We start from the raw sequence: 26,546 nt of genomic DNA on the forward strand, positions 1-26,546 counted from the left end.
AAGTTAATAAAGTACTTTAAGACCTGGGACACAAAAATCCAAATAAATGGAAATGGAAACTATCAAAATGAAATACAGAAGCATGGAGGTCTAATATTTGCTTAATAAAAATGCTAGCAAGAAAGAATAGAGAAGAAAAAGGCCGAAATGCTTGTAACAGAATGCGGCAGGAAATTTCCTTGCAGTCTTCAGACTGAAAAGAACTTGATTACTCCATGGTAATCAAAATGATCCACATTTCAACAAAATTCTTACATGATTTCATAACTAAATTCCTGCATGTTTCCAGTGAGGATGGAAGAGTAATATAGAAACCAGTCAGTGATCATTTTTCTTACTTTTTATTATCCGGTGGCAGCAGTCTCCTATACTACTAGTGACCCATAAGCACGTTGCCTTTCTTTGAGCTCCCACAGCACTTTATTTGAATGTCTCATATAGTACTTGTGTAGTAATTTATTTATGCTTATATCTCTTTTATTGGACTACACTCCTTTGCTTGGGAAGCTTGTAGCAAAACTGTTAGCTAAAGGTGGAGCTGAATGGCAATTTTATTGTTTACAAATCATGTCCTTGATAATGTTGAATTTTTATCTTATGTTGATGTCTTCTGCATATAACATCACCTGTAGGAACTAGTTGAAAATTGGTTTATAGAAAAGCAAGGAAATAGAATATTGAGGCAGGTAATAGCAACTTTTTTTTTATGTTATATTTAATAATGTCTGAAGATGGAATTAGCTCTTGTTACCTACGCCACAGATGTCTCATAAGTGAACAAATTTGTGGTAGAGAGAGGGTAACTGTTGAGGTGAATGAATTAAAAGCCTGGGAAGTTCTGAAATCCATCCTTTGATATCTGCTACACCTAGTGATCTGATTTGGTCTCATAATGATAGACCTGCTTGCTCTGCTGTCAATATGTCAACTCCCCAGTTTTCATCTTCAGCCTCAACCTCTTATCTGAGCTCCAAACTTAAATCCAATGGTTTGCTTGACATGTCCACTTGAATATTGATTAGACATCTCAAACTTAACACACCCCAAACTAAACTTCTGATTTATGTTTACCCCAATAACCTTAGCCTGAAATGACTTCTCCCTCCTAATATACTTAGAGCTTTATTTTCCATTTATCACAATTTTCTGCCAGTCTAATACATATGATTTTTTTCCCCCTAGGAATACCACAATTACAGAATGACTAAACATTAATGGAAAGAGAAGCATAAACCTATCATCTTTCACTATGGAGGCAGGTTTGGCAGATGGTGAACCTGACCGAACTTCGGTGAGTGGGTCAAATACAGCATAATAAGGTACTATCATCTACAGCTGTAAAGTGTGTGATGTGTAAGCTATGATTTTATTTTTTTAAGTGTACTTAAAACAAACTTTAAAAAAACTAAAATAATACTTCAACTTTCCTGTTGATTCTGTAGTTTCAGATAGCTTAAAACTTATTGACATACAGCCAGGTCATTTTTCTGATCCTTCTGCCCCATTTCCTCCTTAGCCTTCCCAGCCATGTAAAGAGTACTCCTGTAGTAGTTTGTTTGTAATTTTGCTAAAATAACTTCTTGTTATAGTGACATCAAGAGAAAATGTTAATAGTTGAGGAAATTAAATGCCAAATATCAAGTCATGTGCAGCTATGAGCAGGTGGAGGGAATGAACCAATTAAAATAAATAAGAACTGTTGTGATGTATATTCTTTTTATAAAAATTCTTCCTATAAAATACATATTTAGGGGCCTCCCTGTTGGCATTATGGTTAAAGACAAGTGCTATCAAGCTATTGCCAGCCACTGCAGCCGGGGTTCAATCCCCGGCCAGGGAGCTGACCCACATGGTGCAGCAGACCATGTCTTGCCCGCTGCTCCCCTCAGCAGTGTATTTCAGTAGGTCTGCCTGTTCTACTGCCCACTGTGGTGAATCCTCTCATCCCCTCACCTCTGACTTACACCCCAGTTCTTGTATGCATAAATAAATCTTAAAAAACAACAACAGGGCCTCCCCGGTGGCGCAGCGGTTGAGCCCTGGGCTGCGAAGCTGCCCATAGCCTCTGCAGCGCCAGTTCAATCCCCGGCCACGGGGCAAGGGTCCCACATGGTGCGCAGACCTCTCCTGCCACCCCCTGCTCCCCTCAGCAGTGTATCATCGGTATGCCTTTACTGTTTCCCACTCTGGCTCTGGTGAATTCTCTCACCCTCCCGTACTTCTGACTGTACCCAGTGCTTGTATAAATAAATAAATAAATAAATAAATAAATAAATAAATAAATAAATAAATAAATAAACAAATCTTTAAAAAAAATCTTTAAAAAAAAAACCAACAACAAAAATACATATTTAATAAACACTGCTGCTTTGTGATTGTGACTGAATTATATTTGAAATTAGAGTAAATAAGTAAGGGTGGTAGTTAGGTATACTTTACCCAATAAGTAAAAAATGAAATTCACCAGTAGGGTAGGTTAAATGATGACTTGTCATTACAAAAATCTTTTGCTCGAGTATAATATCATTTTTAATTTTCATGTTTTGAGAGATTCCATTAAATACTGGTTTATAGGCTCTTTATTAGGAGTATTTTTATTACTTAAAGTAAGGGTACCACTGGCTAAAATGTTATAACTTGGTAACTGATTCGTTCGGTAGTAGATTTATTGGCAAATTTACATTGTTAGAGTAATGCAGGGGCCAGCTTTCTTTAAAATTATATTGCTATGGAGATGAGAGTCACTATTACATTGAAGTGTCTGTAAATTTTAATTTAGTGAATGTCCTTTGTTCAGTCTCAAATCTAGCAATAGTTTAATGATTGATAGCAAATTGCAGTTTTGCTTACTTGTATTAACTGGATTTCAACCTTTCTTGAATTTTTTGTTCAAACTTGTCTAAGATTCTGTAATGGTAAAAGAAAAAGTTAAACTTTAAAATGATAACTTAGGAATAGGGAATAAAATAGACATGGATATAACTTGGTTTATGAAGAAGGTTATTGTCATGGCGATTAATGGAAACCTGATGGTAGGTCATTTTATTTTCACTATGGTTTAAGAAAAAAAGTTAAGATTAAAGCCTTATCTTAAAATATGATGTTTTTTAATTTGTTTAAATGAGCTTTCTGATTTCTTTTTGTTTAAATACATTTAATCTCCTTGTGATAATAAAAATACCACTAATAATAATAGCCATTTTCTAAGAATACACTTTGTCAGAATGACTTCATAAAACCATTAAAGGTAGATACTTGTTTATTTTAGAGATAAGAGTTTATAGATAGAGAAATAGGCTTGGGAATGTTAATTATCTTGTTGACAAGTTCATAGAGTAGTGGAACTGAGGGCTGTCTGAATATTATTTTGCCACTAGCTATTGACTATGTATCTTTATGAGCAGAATTGCTTAAAATGAATTGTTACCTTTAAAAGTAACTATTAGTAGATAGTAATTAATAGTTTTAAATATCTTTTTTTTTAAAGATTTATTTATTTATGCATACAAGAGCTGAGGTACAGGCCAGAGAGGTGGGGGGTGAGAAGATCCACCAGAGACAAGTGGGGACAGAACAGGCAGACTGACTGAAATACACTGCTGAGGGGAGCAGCGGGCAAGACAGGAGAGGTCTGCCTGCCATGTGGGTTTCTCCCTGGCTGGCCGGGGATTGAACTCATGCTGCGGAGGCTGTGGCTTGCTTCATAGTGTGGTGCTTAACCCCTTGTGCTACCAGGGAGGCCCAGTTTTAAACATTTTTTATTCTAAAATCTGTTGCTGTTAAGAGAGTAGCGTAAGTTATTTAAAAAAAAAAAAGTGAGCAGTTTTCTTCTTCTTGTTCTTAAAGCTTCTATGAAATATTGTAGCTCATTTTACAGAGAATCCAAATAATTTCACTGTGAACTACTAAAATATTCTGTATTTGAAACTGATCTTGAGGTACACTTTTGACTGGATTACCTATTAACAAAATAGCACCTTTTTACTGCATGGCCAACTCTAGTTACTGTTTAGTATCTAGAAGTGGATATGAAAAGAATATGTGCCCTGTATACATTTAGCTACATAACCTGAGCTCTACTGTTTTGTTGTGTGACCTGTTATTAAATTCGCTAGGTTTCCTCATTTATTAAATATAAGTAATAGTTATGAACCAGAGACACTCTATGGGGGCTGGGGGGCGGGGAAAGGAGGGCTTGGGGTCAAAATAAGGGGCTTGTAATTGTAAGGGGAATATAAAAATAAAATTTAAATAATAAATAAATAAAGGAAAAAATATAATAATAATGTCTACCTCCCAGACTTGTTTTGAGTTTTAATTGAGAGAATATGTCTTATTATAAAGTGCATGTTATAAAGCTGTGTACATTGTAAATATCTCCAAAATAAAAATTACTGTTATTGTAACTATTAACATTGAAACCTCTCTCCAAAATGATAAATAATTAAATCATGGGAGAAGTAATAAAGTGCATTGAAAAAACCTAGGTTATTCATTAATTTTCACTTTATACTTTCTCTGAATTTCAGTTTTTCTATCTAGAACACTGAAACAAATATTCTACTTCAATAAAAAATAATAGGCAGTAATATTAACTCTACCTGCTTGACAGGGACAATATGATTTAGTGAAAGCAAAAAGTTCTTCTGAATAAAAAGTTGCATATCAGTATGAGGTGGTAATGTTTTTTTAAATCTGATTGCTGCACTGCTTTTTAAAATATAACTAGCAAATGTTTTTTGAATTCATTCAAAGTACTGTGCAGGTGAAGGCGATGCCAAGATATAGACAATGTAATCTGTCTGATTTACATTTATGTTGTGAAGCTTAGTGGAGAATTAGATGATGAGGCAATAAGAGCATTTACAAAGTATTAAATGAGGAACACAAACAAGATACAGTTTACAAGTTGTAAAGATTGAGTCCTCCCTGTAATGCTGGGATAGTTAGAGAAACTTTGTTAAGAAAACAACTGGGAGTAAGGTAATAGGAATGTTAGGGTTGAAAATAAACAAGTATAGCATTTTAAGAATAGCTAGAGGCTAGATTAATGGAGGTCAAGATTTTTTTCAAGGAAAAATGAATGGAAAATTGAGTGAGGTAGATTGGAAGGGGAGAATGGTGTTAACAAAACTAATGATTCATGTAGCTCATAGAGATCACACTTGAAGGGATTTTAAACTTGATTCTGTGGGCAGGTATGTCATTGAATTTTTTTATGCAGATAAATAATATTAATATGGACATAAGTCAATCTTACTTTAGTGCCCATTCCTTTAATTTTCTTCCATGAGAAGTTACTCTGTATTTTTTAAAAATTAATTTGCTTATTAGTTTGGTCGTGTACAGTTCTAATTTTTTTGTTAGTGTTTGTCTTAGGTAGTAATTACTGAAAAATATGGATTGAATCTCTTTATGTGGCACTAATGTACTTCAGAATACAAGTTACATTTACTATATATCTTAAAATTTTTTTTAATAAAGATTTATTTATTTATGCATACAAGAGCTGGGGTACAGGTAAGAGATGCAGGGATGAGAGGATTCACCAGAAACAGAGTGGGGAGCACAACAGGCAGATTGACTGAAATATACTGCTGAGTGGAGCAGTGGGTGAGTCAGAGGTCTACTGCGCCATGTGGGTTGCTCCCTGGCCAGCCGGGGATGGAACTTGTGCTGCAGAGGCTTCGGATTGCTTCATAGTGCAGTGCTTAACCCCTTGCACCACCAGGGAAGCCCTTAAAATGTTTCTTAAAGTTCAACATTTATACCCCTTTCAAAATTAACAACTAAGGAATGTTGAAAATATAAGAGCCAAGTGTTTAGCAGTAATAGGTTGAGGTAGACTAAATAAGTGAAATATCCTTTAAATTTAAAAAAATAGAATATGTTCCTGACCTTAATCAAGTACTTTATCTTTAAAATACCTATTTTCTGTTATTGGAGGAAATAGCTTTATAAGGTAGTTTTAAAAATGTACTATATAAATGACTTTTAGAAGAGAATAAAAGTTTTTTAAATATGTATGAGTCTTTATAGTATTTTAGGAGTTTTCAGGTGAGAAAATCTCTCTTAATATTCTAATTTAAATTGGGTACTTTAAATCAAAAGTTCTGTAGTGGAAGGAAATGCAATGATGATTCAGTTGAGTAATTCTCAGAATATAGTAAATGAGCATCTTCCTAATGTGCCTAGAGATGATCCAACTTCCTGAAACTTTGATTCTTACATACTTACTTGGTGAGTATTTAATTATAATTGTGATTTGGTGCTTATAAAGTAAAATTGTATTTTATTAGAGTTTACTGAAAGATTTAAATCATATTCTCAGAAGTGTAACATTCAACAACATTGTCTAGCTTATTTTATGGGCAAATTAATAGAATTGTACCAATTTTGATGACATCAACTATTACTTCGAGTGGGTCACAGTTTCTAAATGTTGCTATTTTTCTTCCCTTTTTATAAATACTATTTAGTTTCATTATTATCATCATTGATTTAGTATATGTGTGTTGCTAATGATAGCGTATTTTTGGTGTACAATTTCCAAATAACTGGCCTTTCAGTTATTTATGCCTTCAAGTCCAGTTAGAAATGATCCATATGCCAATTACTAAGCCTCTTGGAACATTTTTGTATAGTGACTCTTGGTTGTTCTTCCTAGATTCCATCCCCTCTTCCCTAAAATGAGAAAGGATGGGAAAGAAGGACTGTGTAGTCTCTTATTTCATTTATAATAAATGGGCCTTGGTTAAAATTTGAGGGTCACCAAATTTGGGGTGTGTGTGTGTGTGTCTCTAATAATTGAGTATCTTTGAGACCTGCCTACTGAGTGTTTGGCTAATGTTTAAATACTTAAGACTTTTTTCTGTAGAAGCCATTGTGCTTTTCTTTCTATTTAATGAAGATTATGCTACCAGAAGAATCTCTTGTGAACCCGAGTCCTATGGCTACTTTTCTCCTCTTTGTCTTTATGAGAAACACAGAGATCATTTAGTCTAATGATTCTGCCTAATGTGAAACTTCTATCTATAGTGTCTTACACAGCTGGTCATCTAGCCTTGGCATGAACACATGCAGTTATAGATAACTCATTCTCTCAAAAGGCAGTTCAAATCATATACTTGTAAAAGACTTCTCTGTTAAATTTTACCATTGGTCACTACACTGGTTTCCTCTAGGTCCTGTTAACAGGTGACCACAAATTTCGTGGCCTCAAACAACACAATTTTAATATCAGAAGTCTAAAAGCAAGGTGTGTTCCCTTTGAAAGTCCTGAGGGGAGGATCTGTTTCCTTGCTTACCAGTACCTTGAGGTTATAGTCCGCTGACTCCTGTATCTTCAGCCTTTGTGTACTACTCACTTTAAGGACCTCCTTCCTATAAGGACCCTTGTGATTATGTGGGACCCTTGCCCATAACCCCATCAGTCTCTCTGCCCCATCCCCTGCACCCTACTCTTAATCCCTCTGATAACCATTATCTTGTAGGAGGATTGATCAGATTTGAGGGGAAAAGAGAGACTCAGATAACTTGAGGGTGCAGTCTGTGTGTCCAGAAAATATGTGGTACCATTGGAAGAATTGGGCTGTGGTGTGGTTTCTGAGGAAAACTAATGACTGCCAGTATTTGACATAAAGCTGCTTTTGCAACAATGTTTATACAGGTAGCATTGTTTTGAAATAGTTTTGGAGGTAGGCTTGATTTCTGAAGAAAAAACTTGGCAGTTACCTGAATAAGTAATAAATAAGCCTTGTGTGTGAATGAAATATACAGGAAAGGAGCAGGAAGAGAAGGCACAGCAGATAGTTAAGGACAGAGCCTGGTTATGGCTGGCTATTCTTTTTATTGAATGAGAGGACAAAATGGAGGCAGGAAAATAGGAGAAGGCAAACCAGAACAGTGGAGTATTGTAGAAACTAAGGGAAGACAGGGCTTACATGATAAAAAGGCTGGTAGAATTAAATACATGCAGGGAGGATAAGAATTGATAAAAACCCAGAATCTGCCAGAAAGGGCTTTACGTGTTGACAGAATGATGTTAATTTCCTGATGCCCCATGATTTAAAAAAAATTCAGTTTCCAATATAAAGGTATTATTGTACCTTTCTTTGTTCTTGTAACTCTTCAAAGATTAACACACCACTTAATATATTTTATAAACTGTGGGTGCGCTCTAGATTCAGATTCAGGTATATGAGATTAAACCACTCCTGAGAAAAATATCTTTTTTTAGATCTTTTCCATATTCAGAAGTCACTGAAGTTCAAGAGCCAGTGAGTAATATATGGTGCTATCTTTGAAATGTTAACATTTTTGTATTTTTCTAGGCTTTCAAGTTGAATTATTAAAATGTTTTTCATTGTATCCAGTCCTAGATGATTATGTCATTATAGAAGTAGCTAACATTGATAGAAAAGGTCAGTTTAAAAAGTTTTCAGCTTTTCCAAAAATGAATAGGTTAAATCTTTTTTAAACTAAATAACTCACACCAATGAACATGTTTAAACAATACAGAAAAAACATGTAAAGTGAAATACAACTATATAAAGGTTAACCACTGTCACTATTTTGGTTTCTTCTTTGGTAAGTTTCTTCATTGTGTATATCTTACATAGAAAATTTTATAAAAATAAGATCACAGCATACAAACTTTTTAATAGCCTACTTTTATTTATTTATTTATTTATTTTAAGGATTTATTTATTTATTTATACAAGCACTGGGAACAGTCAGAAGTACGGGAGGGTGAGAGAATTCACCAGAGCCAGAGCGGGGAACAGAACAGGCAGACCGACGAAGTACACTGCTGAGGGGAGCAGCGGGCGGCAGGAGAGGTCTGCACGCCATGTGGGAACCTGGCCCAGTGGGTGGGGATCGAACCGGTGCTGCAGAGCCTGCAGGCAGCTTCGCAACCCCAGCGCTCAACCGCTGCGCCATCCGGGCGGCCCTTAGCCTACTTTTAAATGCCAATATATAATGGATGTTTTTCTGTGAGTGGAGAAAAAAATTTAGTGACCATGTACTATTTCATTGTGTGAATATGTTGTTATTGTTTATGTACATAAATATCTGTTTTAAATAGACCATTGCTTCAGGTTACTTACAAATGAGAAATATTTATAGATACCTCTTTTTGAATATTTCAGATCATCACCTTAGTATACATTCTTAGAAGTGGAATTGCTGAGTGAAAGTGATTAGGTTATTCTTAAAGAACTGTCTGACAGGTCAGATCATATTCCCTAACAGTGATAGGCTCTAGTTCCCAGAAAAGTATTCCCTTAAATTCTCTCCTGTAAAATTCAAGGATAAAATGTGCATGTGTGTTTTACAGATGATTGCAGGAATATGAAAAATTCGGTTAAGTATAGAGGAGAGTGATGACTTCTGTTGAAAGAATAAATAGATCACAGCTGCATTATATAATTCTCACTGAAATTTCTTACTCTAAGGGCCAAAGATAACACTAAATAGAGCACTCTTGAGATGTCTTATATAGTTCTCCTGCAGAAATGTGGTTTTTGAGAGCCAGGTTCAGGAAGGAATATAACATTAATTTTATTGGGAGAAGAGGTGCCACCTGCTTGAAACTTTATTTTCAAGTTGTACCTGTCAGTGCTCGATAAGCCCTTTGTGCTTTGTTCAGCTCAAAAGATGACTTTAGTCAGACCAGTATGTGTGTTAGAGGGAAGTACTGTGTTAAAGGCAATGGAATTTAAAAGCTATAGATGTCATGGGATTATAGGATGGCCATCTGTACTGTATTGTTCAGGACTGAGTGTTTTCTCAGGATGTAGGGTGTGTTTGTGAATTTCTGCTTATTCCTTTACATTACTTAAAGATTGCCAAGTTTTATGCTAATTACAGGTGGTGTGGCAAACTATTGGAAGTACAATAAAATGAAAGCACATGTTGGCAGTGTTCTTTTTCTGAGATTTTTAGGCTAAAATCAGTGAAGATTTAAGTAATGACTTTCATGCTTTAAATTATAGTACATTGGTAGCATGTAATGAATAATAATTAGTAAAAATTCAGAGCATTTTATTATTTCATTATTATATTGCTATTTATTTTACTATTTATATTACTATTAGCCCATACCTGTTGGCAACATGGAGAATTTATATAATAAAATTATTGAGATAACTGTGGATTTTGTCTAAGGGATAATGGTAAATTACTCAAGTAGAAAAATGTTTTTCTGTCGTGTCTTAATGTTTTTTCCTCTAAAACAAGCTGAGAAGGTGCTATATTCTTTGAGATTCTAGTAATATCTTGGTTCTCCAGAAAAAGCCAAGAAGAGTGACTAGTTTTTTATTTTTTTCAATATAAGATAGCTAACTTCACATTGTCTTTATTCTTGTGTGATACAGCATGGCACTGCACCAGATCCCAAAAATAGTAAGAATAAGAAGTCAATGTGTAGACTAGCCATGTGCAGAAGATTTGTGATGGGAGTTATTTGGTAAAAATGATATGTAATAGTCAAAAACTTATATTCCATTTCTTATTAGCATCATTTGCAAGCAACTGTGGGAAGATTTCATTTGTATCCCGATGTAATATTTTTGTTTCCATTCCTTGAGGAAAGGTTTCTGAAGCATGCTTATTTTCATGGTGTTTCTGATTTTATTTGGGGTGTTTCAGCTTGATGTTCTGTTGTCTTTTTATAATATATGTCTTCTGATGCCTGTTTTTTTATCTTTTGGCCTTTTTAAATCTCCTGTGAGTAAGCCATTCAGGTCATAATCACTAATTTTCACACATACCATAATTTACATTGTTTTCTGTTTCCCTCTCTGGGTCTGTATGTCCAGTTGCCTACTTGACATTTTGACTTGGATGTCTCACAGGCATTTCAAACTTAACCTGTCCTAAACCGAACACTTACACTTTTCCCTATAAACTAGCTCTTCTCACTAACAGTCTGTCTCACATAATAGAAGTTCCATCTCTCCATGTGCTCAAATTCCAACACTTGACATAATTTTAATTCCTATTTTTTAGTATATTTTATCTCATACTTTGTCTGTTTTGAAATCCTATTGTCCCTACCTTCAAAATATATTCAAAACTTAGGCCTCCCCGTGGTGCAGCGGTTGAGCGGTGGGTTGTGAAACTGCCCGCAGCCTCTGCAGCGCCAGTTCGATCCCTGGCTGCTCCCTGGCCACTGGAGGAGGGTCCCACATGGCGCGCAGGCCTCTCCTGCCGCCCGCTGATCTCCTCAGCAGTGTACCTCAGTCCTTCTGCCTGCTCTGCTCCCCGCTCTGGCTCTGGTGAATTCTCTCACCCTCCCACGCTTCTGACTATATCCAGTGCTTGCATAAATAAATAAATAAATCTTAATATATATATATATATTCAAAACTTGACTAATACTCATGACTGACTACTATCCTCTTGGTTCAGGTCTCCTTCCTTTCTTCCTAGATTATTATAGTAACCTCCTAACTTATTATGTCATTGTCCTTCTATTCTAGACTAGAATAGTCTAGTCTAGAATAATAGCCAGAGGGATGCTGTTAAAATATGAGTAAATCATGTCACTCCTTTTCTCAGAATCATTCAATAGTTCTCCATCATGTTCAGAATAAGACCAAAGTCTTGAGTAGGCCCTATAAAGTCTTACACAGTGTGGTACCCATTAACTTATTTGTTGGGTTTGTTTTTTTTTTGTATTTTTATATTAATTTTTTTATTTTTTTACATCATTGTTCATTTTTAAACAATATTTGCTTCCCCTCATCCCCTCAGGTGTAGTCCCCATGGGATTTCCTTCCCCAGTGCACCATCACATCAGTCCCCTGTGCTCCTCCCTCCCTCCCTCTAATCCCTCTCCCTCCTCCTCCCCTGCAGGATGTCTCTGATTTATAATTGTCCATTTTTGCTTTGTTATTATTTTTTTACACTGATGTCTTATTTGGTTCCCCCATATTCCTGCTATTAGTGAAATCATGCGATATTTTTCTTTTTCCTTCTAGCTTATTTCACTGAGCATAATTCCTTCTAGTTCCATCCATGTTGCTGCAAATGGCATGAGTTTATCTTTTTTGATTGCTGAATAATATTCTATTGTGTATTAATGCCACATCTTCTTGATCCAGTCGTCTATTTTTGGGCATTTGGGCATTTGGGAGTGCAAACTGGTCCAACCACTATGGAAAGCTGTCTGGAGGTTCCTCAGTCGACTAGAAATGGAGTAATTCCACTACTAGGGATCTACGCAAAGGACACAAAAACATTGATTCAAAAGAACACCTGTACACCTATGTTAATTGCAGCACTATTTACAATAGGTAAAACCTGGAAACAGCCCATTAACTTATTTGACTTCATGTACAACTCTCCTACTTGCTCATTGTATTCCAGACTCTCTTAAAACCTTATAACTTTTCCCCAAACATGCCAGACTTGCTCCCATCCCAATCCTCTGTTCTATACTTGCTCCTCCCTCTGCCTGGAATAATCTTCCCTTTATGTCTTCATGGTAAGTTCCCTCATTGTATTTAATCATCTTTGAATAGAGTAGTGAAGTCTTAGGCTATCTAAAATTTTAACTCTCACTTCCCTGAAATTTTATATGTCCCCACTCTCTGCTTATTTTCCCTTAGTATTTATACTATATAACATAATTTTTTTTACTTGTTCATTATGTTATTGTTTATCTCTCCCACTAAATCATAACCACCACAAGGGCAGAATTTTTCATCTTTTTATTCCCTGCTCTCTCCATGCTAAAATTATTCCCATCTACATAGTAGGCACTAAGTAAATGTTTGAGTGAATGGATGAATAGATAGATGGATGGATCAATAATTAGAATAGTGTTTATTTTGATTATCCTCCAGTGTTTCAGTCTGAAAAAAATGAATCTAATAGAATGAGATTTATATAACATAAACGTGCTTGAGAATAAACATTGAATGTCAGCATAACTTGGAATAAATAGAAGTTACTGTGTATGCTAGGATAATTTGCCTGGGAGTACACAAGGTAGGATTACTGTTGCAAAGAATTTGACATAATGCTTTGACTCAACAAAATTTGAAAATATAACAGAATTATAGAATGGAAGTGAAATTACTCTTTCATTCTATATAGACCAAATCATCTGAATAGTCTATTCAGAACCGACCAACTCAGAAAAAACCTTCAAATGTCAAATATGACCAACCTTGTGAAATTATATACTTCTCTCTTTCTCTCTATCCTTGGGCCCAACTCTTTCTTTTTGGAAGTTACTGGTAAATCTAGGGAAAACTAGTAATTATTCATATCAATGCAGGAAGATTTCTTAGAAGATGTCTGTCAAGTTGTGAAGTTTGCCACAGTTGCCTCTGTTAGTTTCCTAAGTTATTTTGGTTTTCCAGTATTACATTAGTTATTTATTGGTGTGTAACAAATTATCCCGAAATTAAATGCTACAAAGCAACAAACAACTGCTACCAGATTTTTTGGGGGAGGTGGGTGATGGTCACAGCCAACTAAGATTCCCTCATTTCCTTTAAATAAGACTAAGCTATACTGTAATCAGTGTGAAATTTGTTGTTGCTTTAGTTTTAATATATTACCATACTTGGTATTTGAAACGAAGAGGACTCTTTCTATCAAGGGAGATCAAAACAATGTCCATAGGCAACATTTAGCATAATGTTGTATATTTAAAAAGTTACTAGACAAAAAATCAATGGTCTTTTTCCTGTTTTTTTTTTTTAGTTGATTACAAGTTATTTATTTTAGAATTGGATCTCTGATTTCCTAGAAAACAGTAGTAACTCCAGATGTTTGATAATGGGTGCTGTAAAAATATTGTCTGACCAAAAAAAAAAAAAAATACAGCTCATCTTTCTGATCAATATTACTCTTTGCTTTTGTGCTTTTCAGGGAAAGAAATGTTCTTTGTTGATGTCTTGTTAAACTTTGCACAATGCTTGGCATGTAATAAGCACGCAATAAATGTTCCTTTTTGTAGAAAAAACAGACTGTATGAATCGCTATGTAGTATTAAGTGCTTTCATGGCATGCACAACTAATACATGATAGTGCATGGTTGTTTCATATTTTTACGCCACTTAAATTTAAAGAATAAATAACTTTTGGCTCTCCCTTCTATCTCTAAATAATTTTTATCACTCCTAAACCATGTCTTGAATTATAACTGAAAGTAATTTTTGACGAGTTTTTCAAACCAAAATAGATCACTTGGGTGATTTTATTTTTTTCTTCCCATCTCTATTTTCCAAAATTAAAACAAATTTTTGATAATACCTAAGTCAAGATCTTTTTTTTTAATGTGTGGAAAGGAATTTCCTTGTGAATTATAATTTTTAGGATTGATATGCATGTGCTTTCTACTTATAAACTAATGCTATTTTCCTTGTCCTTTTGTTTCACTGCTGCTTCCATCCTGATGCGTTTTGCTTCTTCCTGGTTTGGATTGTATTTGTTTGCTGCTCAATTACCCTGCATTAAAAGCTTCTTGGTGATAGCAAAGATGTCCTTGGGCCATCAAGTAAGTAGCTAAAGTTTGAATCGCGTGTTGGGGACATGATAATATTTTGGTGTGTACTTATAAAGGACATACGGTATTTCTCTTTTAATTATTAAATCTTTTAATCGTTCTTTCCACGCATTGAAATACAAAGAAATGGTCATTCATTGCCTGTATGTTGTCAGTGGGATTGATAGACTGTGTATTTACATCTTGATAATCTAAAGATGGATTATTTAGTCAATTATTAAACTCATAATTTAGAACCTCTTCATAATAATTTCTTTCTACAGCCATAACAAAACATAGTTCAGATTACTTTGAAGCGGGATATGGTACAAAAAATTCATGGTAATATGAAAATGAGAAATAGACTATTTTTTCAGAATTTTTATGTAGTACATAATTTGGTCATAAAAATTCTATTTAATATACTTTGTATGTTAGTAAAACATGACTAATCTTAGGGATTTAGGAGGTATACCCTTTAAAGTTATGTCCAAAAAATTGTATTTGAACATTATGGTAGCTTTGGGGGATACACAATGAATAAAATATGTGTCCTGCATTTCAAGATCATTATAGTCTAACTGGGGAGTTACACCCATGAACAGATCATTTCAAAGCATTATCATAGGGACAACTTTTGTATTAAATATCTCAGAATTATTGAGGTGAATATTAAACAATCTAATAGAAGATTAATTTTATAATAAAGAATCTATAGCTAAGAACTTAAAATATCCCAGGAGTTTGTATTGGTTACTAGCTTTATCTGCCTGCTACTGGTTTTCAAAAATCAGAACAATACAATCATTTGGCTGAATTCAAGTCTAACCAAATAATTACGATTTTCTGCATCATAAGTCCAACAAAGATGTTAACTTTATCAAAGATTACTTTACTTTCACTACAAAGTACAATCAGCAGAGGGCACTGTAATGCTGTCTTTAGTAGGTGAGGCGTTGATTGTAATATCACAGTGTATACTGGGATCATACATTGATTGATTCCTCAAATCTATCCAGTCATTTACCAAGTGTTGTCAGTTTTATGCCAAAGACTATAGATAAAAACAAAATCATTGTCCTTCCTGAGTTTATATTCAAATGGCCTACTATTATGCAAATAATGTAGACTGTCAAAATGATTTTTGTATTATACAGATCCTCTTTTGTCTGATTAGCTGTTAATGTTTGTTAATGTTTGTGAATGGAGAAAACAAATAAAAATTGAATTTATTTTTTTTGAAAGGAGTACATTCTGTATATTGCTGTTTCTGCAGTCCCTCTCATTTTAATGTTATCAACATTAATACCTCAATTAACAGAGGTTAAAAAAGGGTGAAAAGAACTAAATTTACACTTCTCAAACTATTTCCCTTTTTTTATAGTTGAAGTTAAGTAAGACATAGAAACCTACCCCTACTAATGGGATGCTAATGTATTCTTTAACTCATAAATATGAGTTGTGTTCTCATAATATATTTTACATTAGCCTTAATGTACTGTCTGATATTATAAAAGAATGTGTGTAGCATATGTGAAAAAATCTATTCATATAAGTGACTGTTGAACCTGAACCTACCACTACACTTAAGAACTTGAATCTTATGGATATCTCACATCCATGTATGTGTTTTCATTGCAATGTCTGTGCCTGCCCCACAGAGGTGACAATTACTTTATGTTTTTAGTTTATCACTTTCTGGTTTTGGGGTTTTTTTTTTTAAAGAGTTCATTTTTTGTCAACTTTATTAAAGTGTATGACAAAAAATAGAATGTACTTATTTGTTGAAAACTTAAGGAGTTTTGATAAATATCTCCACCAAAGTAATTACAATCCATATCAAAATACAAAACATTTGTTACTGAGAACATTTACTTCTGCCCCTTTGCATTTAATTTCTCTATCCCCATTCAAGGCAACTGTCACTAGTCACTTGTCATTGTTGAATAAGCCTGACTAGGATTTGCATGTGAGAATTACTTTCTGAAATTTTACATGTGTGTATTTACATAATACATTTACATATATACTATATAATGCATTTATGATATTATAGTTATATATAAAGGCACTCACCTATATCTACATATTTTTATTTTATTTTATTCATTTATTTTTTTTAAGATTTATTTATTTATTTATATAAGCACTGGGTACAGTCAGAAGCGCGGGAGGGTCAGAGAATTCACCAGAGCCAGAACAGGCTGACGAAGTACACTGCTGAGGGGAGCAGTGGGTGGCAGGAGAGGTCTGCTCACCATGTGGGACCCTCGCCTGGCGGCCAGGGATTGAACCCATGCTGCAGAGGCTGCGGGCAGCCTTGCAACCCAGCGCTCAACTGCTGCGCCACCAGGGAGACCCCATATTTTTATTTTAAGAGTATATATGTATCACTAAATTTTGCTTAGTTCTTAATTTTTTTATTATAGCTGTTTTACATATAAAATGTCATTTATGTTAATAGTTATATGTTTGCCAGACAAAATTCCCTTGAATTCCTCCATTTTGCTGTAAATGGCAACATTTTGTCTTCCTTTGTGGCTTAATAATATACCATTGTGTGAATATGCCACATTACGGATCCATTCCTCTTATCAGTGGGCACTTAGGTTATTTCTGTGTCCTAGCTATTATAAATAATGCTGCAGTAGACATTCTTAGTATGTGGAATGAAGCTAGGGATCTATTATTTCAATACAGATTATCAATTATTTTTATCATTAATTGAATTATCTTTCTTTTCCTTACATCTAACATATATATAGGCTCTACACATGCATGGGTTTGTTTCTGAGCTGTCTATTATGTTTTTAGGTTAATTTGTTTTCTTTTTACATCACTTCCATACATTTTTATTTTTAGTAATAATTTTTAAGAATTAAATGGGTCTCAAATTTAAAAACTGAAGGAGTCTCCATAAGCTCTGATAATACGGTTTCATAAAATATAAAGCTATTGATTGATTCATTCAAGAAAATTCTGTTGAATACCTTTGGTATGCCAGGAGCTGTACCAGGATTTGAAGAATTACGGGATAAGCAGACAAAACTCCCTTCTCTTTTGGAATTTGTGATTTAATGAAGAAGATGGATAAACAAATAAGTAATATAGTTTAGATAATGATAAATTCTACAGTGAAAATCATGTGGGCTAGACTCCAGCAAGATGGCAACAGAGTGAAGACACCAAGCTACCTTTTCCAGACACACACAACAAAACTTGCAAAACAAACCAAAAACCCCTGAGGGAAAAAATAATTTTCAGCATACACCATAGGTGCATCAGCTCAACAGAAAGGGAAAACTCTAAGTGAGCTTTAATTAAAGTAATAACAAGACATTACATCCCATAAGACAGATAGGAGCTACTATGCAGAACCCCTCAACATCAGGGCTCCTAAGACCTTGCACTGTACTGCATAAGACCTTGTACAAGCAGGCATTGCTGGAGAGTGGCAGAGGTAGGGACACTGAATGAGGACAGTGGCTTTTAACTGAGATTGCTAACACAGAATAGTGTAGTCTGAATTGGGTCAGAGCACCTGGATTTCTTATAGAAGAGGCTACTACTGAAATCAAGGATGAGGTATCCAAAACACCTGATACCCCCTACCCCAAGCTGATATGACCATTGTCACCCCTTCTGTTTAACTTAGTGATTGAGGTTTTGGCCAGCGCTATCAAGCACACACAGGAAATAAAGGGAATCCAAGTAGGAAAAGAGGTGAAACTGTCACTATTTGTAGACAATATATTATATATAGAAAATCCTGAAAACTCCATTGAAAAGTTACTAGAAACAATGATGAATGAATACCGCAAAGTGGCAGGCTACAAATTAAATACAATAATACACACTTTTCTATATATCATCAACAAATAAATAGTAAAAGATATTAAGAAAATAACTCCATTTATAATTGCTTCAAAAGGAATTAAACACCTTGGAATGAACCTAACAAAGGAGTAAAAGAACTATACATTGAGAAGTATGAAACATTACTGAAGTACTTACATAGCAACATAAGGAAATGGAAAAATATTAAATGCTCATGGGTGGGGAGAAACAATATAACCACAAAATGACTACTTTTTCTAAATTGATATACAAATTCAACATAATCCCCATCAAAATCCCAGCAATATTTTTCAAAGAAACTGAATTAAAAAAAATGAAATTTATGTAGAATCACAAAAGGCCTCAGATTGCAAAAGCTTTTCTGAAAGATGACATTTAAATGCAGATAACTATTTCCAAACCATCCTGAAAGCAACCAGTTTTCTGTGAATGCCAACAGTAGATGTTGAGAGGAGACAGTAATGTGAAGATCTGGGCTAGGAGTATTCTAGGTACAGGAAACAAGAAATATAAAAGCCCAGAGACTGGGGTAAGATGGCATATTTTGAAGAATCACAAAAGGCCATTATGGCTAGAGTCAAGTAAGAAGAGAGTAGCAGAGAATGAGATAGAAAGATAAGCAAGGATAGATGCTTTTAAGTCTTTAGGCCATGCATTTATTTTCAGTATATTAGAAAGCTGTTGAAGATATTTCTGCATGATGCACATCTGATTTGTGACTTAGAAAGATTGCACAGGCTTCTGTGTAGAGAATGAACTACACAATCAAGGAACAAGACAGTAAGTCTGGATGGAGATCATGTAGCAATCTGCTGCTGTGATCCAGTGGAAAGGGAATGGTGGCTTGTAATAGCGCAGGTGGCAGTTGTGGAAATGGGTAGAGGTGATAGATAAATTTTGAAGGTAGTGTCTAAAAATCTCACAGGTGAATTGGATGTGAAGTATGAAAGAAAGATTTAAAAATATATCTTTGGTTTTTGACCTGAGAATATGGTGGATGGGAATAATGATTCCACTGAGATGAGTGAGTGGCAAATGTGGAGAAGAAACAGTATCATTAATTACATTCTAAGTGAATTTATGATGCCTGTTAAATGAGAGATGTAATTATAAGGCAGGTAATTGGATAAGAGTTTGAATTCAAAAGGAAATATAAATTTAGGAGTCAGCAGTCTAGATTCTTTTTTAATGGACTTGATATGAAAAAAAATTTTTAATACCTTTACCTGGGTAAATGAAAGTGTTTTTTTTAATTTTTACTTTGAAATTTAAGGAGCAGAATATAATTTTGGAACCTTGTTAAAGCAATATGATTCAAAAGTCATAGTGGAAGAAGTGTGAACATGATGATCTGGCTAAGTTAAAAACTAAGTAGAGGAAGACAAAATCATTCTCAGCATAAAATTTAAGTTTTTGTGGGCTCAAAACATAGAAACATAAAATAAAAGGATGTGGGAATCCTAGGGCACTGTAGTTATACCTTATTTGTGCTATTCCTTCACTGAGTATTTCTCATTTCTTTCCTCTCTGGAACTGGGCATTGTTTTCCTCTATTTGTGGCCTGTCAAATGGGAGAATAAGCGCTTTCAAAATTATTTAAATTGATTGTTGGGGCAGCAAGCTTTTAAGAAAGCAGACATTGGAACCAAATGGTCTTGAATTAGAATCTTTCTTCTATTACTTAATCTTAGGCAAGAAGTCTTTGCACCTAAAGTTTCTCATCACTAAAGCAGGAATCATGTCTACTTTCCATAAAATTTAAAAATTTCCATAAATGTAAAAATTCTAGGGAATATAAAGTATTTTATATTGCTGTTGAGTTGTCTGTTTTTTTGGCTGCTAATGCATTAAATATTTTTTCATGTGTTCACTGAACTTTTGCTTTTCTTCTGTGAAATGACTTTTGCTTATTTGTCTATCAGCTATTGTAAAAGAGTTAAAAATTAATCACAATGAAAGGTTCATAGTAAATTTTGGCATAGCCTTCGTTAACAGTTGAATATATATTTTAATTTTTATAGTTCTATTATTTGACTCATGTGCCTATATATTCTTTCTGGACTGATAGCAAACTATAAAGAATATAAAACAATTGTGTGAATTCATTGAAGTTTTGAGTTGGTAAAGTGATTATAACCATTGAGGCCTTTTCAATCTAGGTCTATTCCCTGTTAATAACTATGCCATTATAGAAATATTTGGCATAGGTACTTAAGCACTAATTCTTTTTCCCTTCTTTCCTTGAGCTGTGGTAGCAAACAGTGAAGAATCTCAACTTCTAACACCAGGAAAGATGAGTCAACGTCAAGGGAAAGAAGCTTATCAAACACCAACCAAAGATTTGTATCAGCCATCTTTTAGTCCAGCAAGTCCTCATAGCCAGGGTAAGAAGTTGTGGTTTTAATGTTATTTTCTTGTTGGTGTGTGCTTTCTTTAAGAGAAGAAGACATTTTGGTGTATCATAACTTTGGTTTCTTTTTAACTGCTTGGTTTATAGGGTTTTTAAATTTTTTTATTTTAATTCTCCATAATAGTCCTTTAGAGTCCTTTAATTCCTCCTATATTCTCCAACATACTTGGTTAGTTATATCATTCTTATAATTCAAGGATTCTGAAATTTTTTGGTCTCAGAACTATTTCATACTATGAAAGTTGCTGAAGATACCCATAGAGATTTGTCTTGTTAACCTAGTAATATTTTTTCTATTGTAAATTAAAGCTAAAAGTTTTTTTAAATGTTTATTATTCATTTAAAAATCACAATTATAAACCCATTACATGTTAATATAAAAAACATATTTATGGAAAATAACTGTTTCTCCCTCCCCCCCCCCAAAAAAAAATTGTGAGACAGTGCTGTTCTTTTCCCTGAGGGTGTCTCAGAAGTTAGTACTTTTGACATCTTGGACTGGATAATTCTTTGTTGAGAGATTTAGTCCATCCATTATAGTATGTTTAGCAGCATTCCAGGCCTTACCCATAAGATGATGCCAATAACTTTCTCCAGTTGTGAAAACCAAAAAATATCTCTAGGCCTTGCCAGATATTCCTTAAGGGACCAAATCATCACTCTGCTTTTTTTTTTTCCTTTACAAGACTTGAATGTGAAGCTTTTAAAAAGACTTGTATTTTTTGTTATCTGCTTCTATAATCAGTCTGTTGTAATGTGATAATTTGATTGAAGTGTATGAATAAAATATGGCCTGACATTTATATGTTTGTAAAAGGGAAGATTGTATTAATAGCTTTTATACATAATTGTGGACATTTTTGATACTATACCCAAATTGGACAAGTGATAGTTTCTTATGTGTTGGTTGCAATGTGGAGTATGAAACCATAATGTGTCCTTATTCTGTTAAATTTCATATCCATTGATCTGTCTTGAACTTGAATAGCTCTTTACTTATGCATGATTTTGGAACATTAAGTAATCATTTAAAAAATAGTTAATCACTGAACTGTGTAGATCTATCAAGTGTTGATGCATTTTAAAACAATCAAAAAAGTGTCTTATGCATGCTTCATGCACACTTATTTTGTCACATAGAATATTAAGCCATGTGTATCAAGGATAAAGATTAATAATTTTTAATACTTCATGAAGGATTTGTAAATGATACTGGCCTTTTACTACAAGTTGCATTTGAGTGAAGAATTCAGTGATGAATACTACTACTACAGTTTGATACTTCTGCCTTGATTTGTGTAAAAGTGCCTGCAGTTTTTACCTAACATTATTTTTTGCACAATCAGTAAAAATATCAACACAATGAGAATGTATTATGAAACTAATTTTGATTCAGATCCTCTAAAATAGTGTTGGGGACTCTTAGAGTCCATGAGATCATACTTCCTAATTCATAATTGATGAGTTTTGTCTATTTGATTCTTCTTAGCTAAAGCATTTATAGAATCAAATGCTTTGATAACTGTAATGGAAAGACTTCTGCTTTTAAAGCTGTGAACTTAAATTTGGTGTTTGAAAGTTAATATATACTTAGACTACTAAGCATTTTTAAAAATTAAATTTAGAGTCAACTATTATATTGTCTGTATAGCCAGTTAGGGTTTTGGTGTTATTACTTTATTATCCTTGGAGTTAAGCTTTAGTTACTTTTTAGAAAATGAGTGTTAACTGATAAGTAATAAGTTACATGCCTGTTTTCTACTTAAGTAGAAAATGTTTTTTCTAGTCAAGTGTTAGATGGAGACTTTTTATATAGCATTGTTGGAATTGTAAAACGATCAAACAAGATAATTATCTTAACATTTATTGCTTAGTTGTTGAAAATAGTTTTTAACGATTTATTTATTTATGCATACAAGAGCTGGGGTTTAAGTCAGAGGTGCTGGGAGGTGAGAAGATTCACCAGAGTGGGGAGCAGAACAGACAGATGTACTGAAGTACACTGTTGAGCAGAGCAGCGGGTGAGACAGGAGCAGTCTGCTGCACAATGTGGGTTTGCTCCCTGGCCAGGGATCGAACTTGTGCTACAGTGGCTGCTGATAGCTTTATAGTGCTGAGACTTGACCGCTTGCACCACCAGAGAGTCCCAGTTGTTGAAAATATTTTTGAGAAGTCAGCATTTTTTTTGCCAGACTGCTTTTTTGAAGCCTGAAAATGGATATCTGGTACACACATTATTGTAAATAAGCTTCATTAAGATAACATTTTGAAAGGATGCAACTTACCTGGTTTTTCCTTTCGATGTTCCAGAATTTTTACTATAGTAGTAGTGATTTATCTGATTGATGTATCTTATACTAGATTATTTAGAGCAATTCTTTGACTGGAACTTAGTATAGCAACAAGAGTTAGTAACCAGTAATCAAATCTTCCCTTATTTACATCTATCATGAACATTTTCAGGCAAGCAGAGGCCTTGGGAGAATAGTAAAATAAACACTAATATACCCATCATGTAGATTTTAAGAAATTCTTAACCTTTTGTTGCATTATTTTATTTCTTTGGGAGTTGGGTTGGAATATTGAGAATAAATTATAGGCCTCATGATGTATATTTAATGTACCTCTAAAAATCAATATTTTGTTTTCTAACTATAAAACCTTTACTACATCTGACAGAATTAATAATTACTTTATATTACATAATCAGATTTCCCCAGTTGTCTTAAGGTCTTTTTATAATAGATTTGTTGAGATCAGTATTCAAGTAAGTTTCATACATTGTATTTGGTTGTTATATCTCCTGTAATACTAAAATATATCCTCACTTTTGTTTTGTGTTGCCTTTGGCTTTTTTAAGAAACTGGGTCAGTAACCCCATAGCATGTTTGGTTACTTTCATTTAATCAGTTGCAACATTAAAGGTTGAAAACAGTAATTTTCTAATTCAGTTACATTTTTTTCATTTTTTTTTGAGTAATATATAGGAGTGTAATTGTGGAGTCCTATGCTGAGTGTATGTATTACTTTATAAGAAATGACCAAACTATTTTCTACAGTAGTTGTATAATTTTATACCCTTTAGCAGTGTGTAAACGTTTCAGTTGTGCTATATCCTTGATCTTTTCTATTTTAAGCATTCTAGGATATATTGGGTGGTTATCATGTGGTTTTAATTTTCATTTCCCTGATGATTTTGAACATCTTTTCATATACTCGTTGACCACTTGTATATCTAAAATGTCAAGTTCAGATTTTTTTGCCCATTTAGAAAACTGGCTCATTTGTCTAATTATCAGTCTGAGGAGGTCTTTAAATATTTCCATATTATCCTTTGCTAAATGTGTCTTGTATTTTCTTTCAGCCTCAGCATTTCTTTTCATTGTCTAAATAGTTTCTAGCAAAGAGTAGATGTTTTTAATTTTGATGAATCCTAGTTTGATAAATTTTCCCCATATGATTCAGTTATTTTTTTCCTATTAAAGAAATCTTTTTTCTACTATAAGTTTGCATAAAACATTTTCTGTGATTTTTTTTTTCCTAGAAGTGTTACAATGTCAGGGGTCTGATTTCTTTCTTTGTTTTCATTTTTACTACCTCTATCTTTGGTCAAACCTTTATGATTGTATACCTACGTATGATGTTTTATACCTCATACAAGATTGCATAGCCTCCTAAGTTCTGTTAGGAACTTGCCCTCCTGTTGATGAGGTTCATCCACCTTAACAAAACAACCAACCATGAATATTGTTGTATGTTGAGATCAGTTTATAATGGGGTTGGGGTTCTTATTGATGTATGTGGCCAGAGAATAAACAGATCCTGTGAGGTAGGTCTCTGAGGAAAATAATAGGAATAAATAAAATATTTTAAGTGCCACTTTTATTACTTAAGCTTTTAACTGAAAGCTAGATGTCTGTATATATGTCCCTCTCGTTCTCAAAAAGTCAGTGACTGAATGTTGTCTAGAGCAGTGGCTCCTAAGTCTGTGTTTTAGAATCACCGTGGAGTTTCGCTTAGCTACAGATCCTACTCCAGCCTTTCGAAATCTCCAGGGTGAGGTTGTGTATTTTTCAAGTTCGGACCAGCAGGTTAAAACCAGCAGTGAAGAACATTAATTGCCAATTCCATAATCTTGTAATCAAGCTTCTTAGTATGTCTGATTTTATTTTGTCCTTCCAGTTTCATCCTATATTTCCCCTCCCTCTCGCCCTCTCTCCCACCTTTTCTTAAATATTCCCTGCACTTATCAGTAGCATAGCACTTGGAAGATAATGTGTTCTTCTGTGCTTAATGGATGAATGTCTATTAAGTACCTGTTATGTGCTGGTCCCTGCCCTTGTGAAGCTTACAGTCTCATTTTTTAAGGAGTAAATACAATTTGAGGCTTGCTTTCTCTGTTCTTTAATCTCAGCTTCACATGTAATATTGTTCCTGTGTTTGCTAAAGAGAGAGTTCTACAAGAGAGTGCAGATGACCACGCAGAGGGGGTAGGTGGGGAATGGAATTCATTTTGGTGAAGTTTGCTGAATGCATACAGATAGCTAGCTGTCACCATTGAGCACTTACTGAGTTTGGTTTTTGTGCTAAAAGTTATATTTAACTCTTGGAACAATCTCACTAGATTTAGGCATACTCTGTTTTACATGTAAAAAATATGAGGGCTAGAGATGTTAAGAAATTTGTTTTAATTTACAAAATTAATAAATGGTAGAGGCAGACTTCAAACTCAGGACTGTCAAAGCCTATCATCTTACCTTACTGGATTGAATTACAGTGTTGCTATTTTATTTTCTTTGTTTTTAATACTTCATAAGATATTAAAAATTTACATTTTGCCTTTGCTTTAGAATGGTAGATTCTCTTTATTCCTGTTTTCTGACTGAGTCTCCTTCAGCTATATTGACTTCAATAGCAATTTAATATAGATGATTATCCCTTAAAAATATTTTTTAATTTATTGCAGTAACATTGGTTTACAACACTCTTTATGTTTAGAAGTACAGGTTCACACCTCTTCAAATATGTTATCACCAACATACCAGAAGCAATCACCATGGCCCACTGAATCTCCCTTACCGTTTGCTCCCACTTCCCTTTGCTCCCACTCTTCTTCCCCCTCTAATAACCTCAGTTCTGTAGTCCAAGTCTAAGGGTTTGTTTGCTTCCTTTGCTTTGTTTTCTTTATATTCTATACATGATTGAAATCATTTAGTATTTGTCTTTTTCCTTCTGACTTGTTTTGCTTAGCATAATTCCCTCTGATTCCATCCATGTTGGATGACACAATTTGGGCTTTTTTTTAACTGTATAGTTCCATTGTGTATATATACATATCTTCATTAATTCATCTGTCATTGGACAATTAGCTGGTTAAAAATAATTTGTAAGTTTGTCAATTTCTTCAATCATCTTAGGATATCCTTTCCTTTTTTTTTTTTTGGAGGAACTGGGCATACGCTGAAACTCTGTGATAAAAACAACATATGAGATAATATTTTATTAAATATTTAGTTTATGGTGCTGAATTAGGTTATTACAAAATTGTGTATTTGCCAGATTCTTTTCCTATTCAAAGACTAAGTACCCATTTACTTCAAAAAAGTTTTATCTATGATTACAATCTCTTCAATAGGATGGAATTTTTTATACTGGTTTGTTTGAACTTCAGTGTATTTCAGTTGTTTATCAAGAAAGACTTATAGATTAATTAGGCCTGTTGTGTCCCTTTCCCCTTCTACTTTTGATTAAGAACAATGCAACGGAGCCTAG

At 34.0% G+C, this 26,546-nt stretch overlaps 1 protein-coding gene across 5 annotated transcripts in view; it reads left to right on the forward strand.

Annotated features, from left to right (window-relative positions):
- OSBPL8 (oxysterol binding protein like 8) overlaps window positions 1-26,546 on the forward strand; it is a 118,564-nt gene that overhangs the window by 37,754 nt on the left and 54,264 nt on the right. The window contains exons 2-4 of one of the 5 annotated variants that reach the window (XM_037513946.2): window positions 1,183-1,291; window positions 14,482-14,518; window positions 20,611-20,748. In XM_037513946.2, the coding sequence (XP_037369843.1) occupies window positions 1,250-1,291; window positions 14,482-14,518; window positions 20,611-20,748 (217 nt within the window). In that variant the 5' untranslated portion in view covers window positions 1,183-1,249. Of the gene's footprint in view, window positions 1-1,182; window positions 1,320-14,481; window positions 14,519-20,610; window positions 20,749-26,546 lie in introns of those variants that run through there. The other 4 variants (XM_037513947.2, XM_037513949.2, XM_054696197.1 and 1 more) reach the window with 4 other exon arrangements.

The sequence above is a fragment of the Talpa occidentalis genome, unplaced genomic scaffold (assembly GCF_014898055.3).
Source record: "Talpa occidentalis isolate TD23 unplaced genomic scaffold, MPIMG_talOcc4v2.1 talOcc4.16, whole genome shotgun sequence".
In the NCBI taxonomy this organism is placed as follows: Eukaryota; Metazoa; Chordata; class Mammalia; order Eulipotyphla; family Talpidae; genus Talpa; species Talpa occidentalis.